The sequence below is a fragment of the Cryptomeria japonica genome, chromosome 9 (genome assembly GCF_030272615.1).
Source record: "Cryptomeria japonica chromosome 9, Sugi_1.0, whole genome shotgun sequence".
NCBI classification, from domain to species: domain Eukaryota; kingdom Viridiplantae; phylum Streptophyta; class Pinopsida; order Cupressales; family Cupressaceae; genus Cryptomeria; species Cryptomeria japonica.
In genome coordinates, this window is record NC_081413.1 from 479943362 (window position 1) to 479950689 (window position 7328).

At 35.2% G+C, this 7328-nt stretch overlaps 1 protein-coding gene across 2 annotated transcripts; it reads left to right on the forward strand.

The window, feature by feature from the left end:
- The first annotated feature begins 1838 nt into the window (after positions 1–1838).
- On the forward strand, positions 1839–4547 carry LOC131075983 (lysine--tRNA ligase). 2 transcript variants are annotated; one of them, XM_058012996.2, is made up of 2 exons: positions 1839–2221; positions 2506–4547. In XM_058012996.2, the coding sequence occupies exons 1-2, from the start codon at positions 2008–2010 to the stop codon at positions 4185–4187; spliced, it is 1896 nt and encodes a 631-aa protein (XP_057868979.1). In that variant the 5' UTR covers positions 1839–2007; the 3' UTR covers positions 4188–4547. The 2 variants fall into 2 exon arrangements, with proteins under 2 accessions (XP_057868979.1, XP_057868980.1); XM_058012997.2 differs by having other exon boundaries at positions 1847–2221; positions 2512–4547.
- The last annotated feature ends 2781 nt before the right edge of the window (positions 4548–7328 follow it).

Here is a 7328-nt window from a genome sequence, read left to right on the forward strand (position 1 = left end):
GGTTGGGTGGAAAAAGCACCTGAATCTTGTTTCCGTCTTCATTCTAAAGATTGCATTGAAGATAGCTTTGGATTGCACATGAATGGACGCATCTCATCCTTTACTTATATTTTTCTTGTTATTTGAACTTAAGGCATTTGAAAGGCCTAAGTATTGTATGTAGATATGATCGAGATACTACTCACATTCTCTTATTGAATATGAAATTTTTACCTCTTTATAGAAATCTTGTGCTTTAATATGATATCATTGGAATGATCATTTAAAGCTAAGGATGGAATAGTGGAAGTAAATAGACTTATTAAAGGAATTACGAGTTTATTTAAGAATAAAAAGTATTTCATTTTATTGTTGAATTTAGAACGTTTTATGTCTTTACACATATACAATCACAACAAGAAAATAAAAAAATTTAAAAAGTCGTTTGATCAAATAGTTAAAATAGTTTTATAGTTTGTAGGATGCTAAGTGAGTTCCAAAACTCGAGTTTGTAATATTTTGTATACTTTAAGATTAAATTTGCATGCTTACAAATTGCTAATTAATAGTGGAATTTTGAAGTTCCCTATTATCAATCCTTAATACCAAAGTTGCACTGTCTTAGAATTATTTTTGGAGTTCAAACCTCAAGAATTGTGAGTTTAAATTTTCAAACTCAAAATACAAACAAAATGTTGATTGCACAAGTTTGCAACCATGTCTTGTAGCCACATGATCTTAAGGCTATAACCCTTTGGATCTTCAAAGCAAACTTGCAATTATTAGTTGTTTACTTGTACGACAACCTTTTTGACATATTTCATCATGACTAAAGTTTGTTGTCAGAGAAAATAGAAAAAGATACTTTGAAGCAAAAGTTATCTAAAAGGTCTTGTCAACATGTTTTGATATTTATTCATAATTAGATGTAAAAAGTTTATATGCAAGAAAATAATTTTATTGGACTATTTTATACATGAATGATGGTTTGTGATGATGACATGTGTAAGCATGCAACCGAAAACTTGAACTTGTGAACATTATAGGTGATATTAAAAGAGGAACTATTTGCCCAAATTATCCTTAATGTAAGGTTTGCCTTGTTAGACTATATTCTAAGATAGACGTGTATAAGAAGCTTACACATTTTTCCTAGTTACTAGATACCCCACATGTTCTTCAAAATTTAAAATATAGTGTGAGAAGTCTTATTGAGAAATATCTAGACAAGTGTGATATGTAATTGATGCTACACCAACAACTATTTGATAAATAAGACATTGTTGTGCATATGGATGGGTGAAACTTGATTCTCACATGTTCAAATTTCAAGAATGAAGCATCTTTTGGAAAATTGTTAGTTAGATCTACTACACTAGACTCTCAAATGCTTTCTACAAATATGTTAATGTATATATTCAAGGTCTGAAACCTAAAAGCTATTTCAAACTTGTAGATTTATTTTGTATTTAAAAAAGATATTAAGGTTTAAATCTCACCAAATCAAATTTTAATTTTTTTTTTTCATATTTCAAGAATTCTATTCTAAATAATTACTCCTAATAAAGACAATGTTTGTTTCTTCCAATTTTTTCCTACCCTCCAATATCTTTCTCAAAATATATCATGCTATCGGTATAACCCTTACACCTCATTAGATGCAAGTGATAGTCACATTAAAACATTATAGACCTAAAACTAAATAAAAATGAACACAAATATACAAATTTCCCATTACCTATATCTACATATAAATTTATCATTTCGAAATTATGCACTGACTCAACATTAGTTAACTAACTGACTTGAAACTGTAAATATTACAAAGATCTGTGGTTTTTTAAATTGATAAATATTGCCCTTATAATTTATACAAAAAGAGCTTCTGCTGCGACTCAGTGCTTGAATCCAAGGCATACAATTTTCCGACGACATACTCAGAAACTATTTAGTTCTGACTATGCGTCAGACCCATTTGCCGGAAGTTCTTGGACTTGTAAGTCCCCAAGAAAACCTTATCGGCTAAAAATGATCAGAATGGCTCGAGCCCTATCTCTATTTTTCTCTGCACCACCACATACGTATTCAACTCGATTTAGACAAAAATCTGCATCCGCTGGGTTTCGAACTTTGCACCAGCCGATCATCCACAGCAATGTAAAAACAAAAAGCCTGCGTTGTAGCTCTCGGCAATCTTCAGCTCAGACAACTTCAACCTCCAAACAGTCCGCCATTGACTCTAGTAAGAATGTTTTCCAATGCCCAAATAAAAAAAGGGGAATTTTACTTAGTTAAAGAAAAAATCAGACTCAGTAGATTGTCTTGCTTACAAATTTCGGGCTTTAAGCTTAATTTAAATCATACATTTGCCTTTGTCTTTGTTTGTTACAGATTGTTTTGTTATACAGAACACATTTATACCTTTCAGGCAAAGCATTGTTATCAATTATTCCTTATGCAAAGAGAATCGTTTCTTATATCTGCATCATTGTCTGTGGTGTGTATGATTCAATCTTGTTTGGTAAGGAACAGGTGAGAAAGAAGATGAGAAGAAGAACAGAGTTTCCACCAGACAGCGTGTGAATAAGGGCGACCAAGAGGAAGACATTGATCCTAGGCAATTCCGTGAAAACAGGTTGCAAGTTTTGGCAGCAATGAAGGATTCTGGAGTAAACCCTTATCCTCACACGTTTCATGTATCTCTATCCATCGCTGCTTTCATTGAGAAGTATGGAGGTTTAAGTAGTGGAGAACATCTTAATGATGTAGAAGTTTCTTTAGCTGGGAGGATAATGAGTAAGAGGAGCTCAGGAACAAAGCTGAACTTCTATGATTTGCATGCTGATGGAGCAAAAGTACAGGTTATGGCGGATGCAAGCAGCTCAGGAATGGAGGGAGATGAATTTGTTAAGCATCATGCTGGAATAAAGCGTGGTGATATTGTTGGAATTTGTGGCCATCCGGGTAAAAGTAAAAGGGGAGAACTTAGTATATTTCCATCATCCATGACGGTTCTTTCACCTTGTTTACGGATGCTCCCAGTAAAGGATGACCGTGTTAGGACAAAGGAAAGTGAGGGAGATGACATGTCGGGTATTTGGGCTCCTGGTCGTCCTAGACACCCTGAAAGGTATGCCCTGAAAGACCAGGAAACAAGATACCGGCAACGCTATCTAGATTTGATGGTTAATTCTGAAGTTAGAAATATCTTCAAAACAACATCAAAGATTAAATCGTATGTACGGCAGTTCCTGGAAGACCTTGATTTTCTGGAGGTTGGAACACCGATGATGAATATGATACCTGGTGGAGCTGCTGCCAGGCCATTTTTGACTCATCACAATGATCTTGATATGAGGTTATACATGCGCATTGCGCCAGAGCTTCGCCTGAAAGAACTTATTATTGGGGGATTTGATCGAGTATATGAAATCGGAACACAATTTCGAAATGAGGGCATAGATCTGACTCATAACCCAGAGTTTACTACTTGTGAATTCTATATGGCTTATAAAGATTACAACGATTTGATGGAACTCACAGAGCAAATGTTGCCAGGAATGGTTAAGAAGTTAACTGGTGGCTATAAAATTAAATACCATGCTGATGGAGCAGACAGGGATCCCATAGAAATTGACTTCACTCCTCCTTTTAGAAGGATAGATGTAATCCAGGGGTTAGAAGAAGCGGCAGGTCTTGACATTCCCAAAGATCTGTCATCTGATGAGGCAAATAAGTATCTTATAGATGCTTGTAACAAATTTGATGTGAAATGCTCTTCCCCACAAACAACAGCTCGTTTGCTGGACAAGCTTGTGGAGCATTTCTTGGAGGAGACATGCTTGAACCCAACCTTCATCATAAATCATCCCCAGATCATGAGCCCTCTGGCAAAGTGGCACAGAACAAGACCAGGATTAGCCGAGCGGTTTGAACTATTTGTAAATAAGCATGAGTTGTGCAATGCATATACTGAGCTCAATGATCCAATTGTCCAACGGCAATGCTTTGCAGATCAGCTCAAGGATAGACAATCAGGTGATGATGAAGCAATGGCTTTTGATGAGGCATTTTGTACTGCATTAGAGTATGGTTTGCCACCAACTGCTGGTTGGGGAATGGGTATGGATCGTCTTGCAATGATTTTAACAGACTCCCAGAATATCAAGGAGGTTATTCTTTTCCCTGCAATGAAACCCCAATTATGATTGGGGAGCATTAAGACACATTTTTGATAAAATTTGCTTCGATTATCTTTACCTCTTATATGCCTAGTCAAGATTGTTGTTGTATCAATTTCACAAGAAATGCTTCTTTGCTATTGCCCCTTAGGAATTTTTGGTATAGTTAAGTAGTGTTTGTTATTTGATACAATCTCTAAATTGACCTTTTATTCAATGGGCATAATTAAAGGGTCATCAATGTTAAGCGGAGATAAAAGATTTGCTTTTGTTTTGTGCAAAGGATCAAAATTTCAAGCATTGCAAAGATTGCTGAAATATAAAAGGTGAATTTCCTTGTAAAGATGTCTTTAATTAGCATCAATTAGCAGATTCTATCTGTTTACCTGTGTATCTGTCAATCTGTGTCCTTGTCAGCTTGTTTATTGACTTTCCTATATATCCTTTTAAATGTATTTAATTTTAACACAAGCAAGGAGAAGAATATAATATTCAGTTTTATAGCATTACAGAATGTTTTAAGTTTCAGAATGAGCTTCTTCAAAATGTTTTGCCTGATATCTGAGGCTGTTTTTACAACAAGCAATTCCACAAGTTAACCATAAGAAGCAATGAGAATCTAAGTCATTTAAATAGTAACCACTGGTAGGGATTGAGTTTATGTTCTTACCAAAGAAATAGTGTACAAGTAAATTTTAGTGCTGCATAACTCGTTTGCCAGACCTGTAACTGGAGGAAAGGCACGCTCTTGTGGGATAGATTAGGATAGACCATGATGAATGAATTTTTAATGATTGAATCAGCCAACTTTCATTATAATAACTTTCCCTACATTCTTGGAAGAATAGCTCTCTTTTTGTTTACTTTTTGAGTTTTGGATTTTAAAATGGCTACCCAAAGGAAAAGATCTCAGTTTATCTTTATCTGAATCAAACTGTATAGCAAGAACATAAAAAAGCAATCGTTTTAAATCAAACCCTGTTAGCCCCATGAACCCTCTGCTCTTTTCCATATGTTAACTTTCTATTGGATAATAGAAGCAAAACGTGGACAAAAAGATTACTAGGGGATAATTTAAGAACTTTGGTAATCAAATGCAATCAAAAAAAATGTCTGCCAATAAAGATACCAACCATTCAAATCCTTTTCACAAAATAAAAAGACATGCACAAAATTAAAGTCATAAAAAGGATGACTTAAGGATTCAGATCTCATGAAAGTTGTAGGGATACCCAATAAACTCATATTTTTGAGGGCAGACCACTAGGAAAGGCTAGATAAAGAACTCCTTTTGTACAATTTTATTTTCAGTTCATGCAACAGCAATCTATGATGAGAAGGAACTGGGTTTGAGAGTAAAAAATTTATGTTTCCCGTATTTTTTAATCAAACTTTTTTAAGGCTAGATGCCTACCTGTTGATGTGTTTTTTACGCACATGTGAACACATAATAAAATACCATAAGTATCTTATCCTCTCTTGAACAAAGTTTCCTCGCATGTTGAAGATTTCGCCTAAGGATCAATTGAGGCAACTCTAAGGTTTTGGTATGTAGGTTCTCTAAGTGTGGATAAGCACCAGTGTTCGTTGTCTTTGCTTTCTATGAAAGCTGGTTCTTGCAACTACTTAACCAATGAGGAACAAGATTTTCCTAATACTAACTGATGTTTCAAAAAAGGACAAAAGATAAGGGATTAGAGAGGACTATGCTAAACTAAGCCTATGAATGACTAAATGGAGGGCAATCTTAGTGAAACTCTACCAATCTCAGTATTGCCATAGAACAACAACTCTATTGGAATCGTTGTGATCTTCTAAGGGAATTCAAAGATTTTCAAATCATTCATGAACATAGATACCATCAATAAGGTGCATATCAGCACTCATGTAGTGATTGAACTCTAAACAATTTCAATATCTCCAGTTGACCACACAGGGCGCACTTACAATCAGTAAGAGGCTAGTGGTTTGGACTTTGAGCTTCACTAAAAGATCAAGCACAACATTTATCACTCAATCTAATTCTAACATCTAAATACTATCTTCAATAAAAGTGATTCAAGAAGATAAACAACCATGTAAGAAGCCACAAAGATTGCAATAAAACACCATAACTTCAATGTTTCATTAATCTCATAGCAAAATGTAACAACAATTGCTCAACTTTCTCTCTTCACCAAATTTGTACTCTCTATGAATAACTACTACTTCTCTTCTGCTAATAACCTTCTTAACCTTACAAATGAAATGATTGAGAGCTTATATAGCATTCTCAAATACAATGAATGACCCAGATTTAAAGAAGATCAAGGGCTGAGATTTTGACACCTAAACCCTGATTAGGGTTTGTTACAAAAATAACCCTATTTAGATAAGTATTATCATAACATAGCCAATATAAATTGGCACGAATAACGAGGAAGCATCTTCCAATAGGGATTGAATCGCCACATCATTTCATAACAACTTTTCATCTAGAATTTTGCTCCCTTTTCCATGTTCCTTTCTAGCATATTCAATGAATTTGGACGTAATCCCTTCAATCTTTGCAATGGGAATCTCAGGCAGGTTCTTCATTCTTTCCTCCAAATGAAGCACCTCATCAAAGGCCACAAGAAGAGTCATCTCCCATCCGTGCTCCAGCTGTTTTGTTCTCTCAATCAGGAACATAGTAGTATATATCTGATCTCGCTGCTCTTTTGTGATCATGCTGTCCTCTCTACAAAAGATGACCTTGATCCTGTCCTCCCACTCTTGGATATCCACATCTGTTTCAATCTCTATCTTTCTATCAAGGATTGCACATAGTACATCAAACACCTTATCTTGAATAGGATGGATAGTATCCTCAACTTGGCTACACCTACTATTGATGTCCTTGAATAGAACCTCCTTCATTTGGAGCAAAGTTGACCATTGTAAGAGATTATGGGTTCCACCATCAACTATCCTTTCTTGTGCTAAAACCTGTCTTGATGTCTTCCTTACCACTTGCAATACTGGGATGGTAATATTTCTAGTGTGAGTGAATGCATCGACAATTACCACTAGATTATGAATGATCTCAAGGACCTGGATGGCCCTGTGGATAGTTTTCATCATTCTTTTGACAAATTCCTTGGCTACCATGTAGGATCTATCAATCCATGTATCCATGAGTCGGGCTGA

What these genes read in the sequence shown, in the direction of transcription:
- LOC131075983 (XM_058012996.2), top strand. Translation starts at nt 2,008, where the DNA reads ATGATCAGAATGGCTCGAGCCCTATCTCTATTTTTCTCTGCACCACCA. An exon ending in ACAGTCCGCCATTGACTCTA is followed by an intron (nt 2,222 to 2,505) that starts GTAAGAATGTTT and finishes TTGTTTGGTAAG; the next exon opens with GAACAGGTGAGAAAGAAGAT.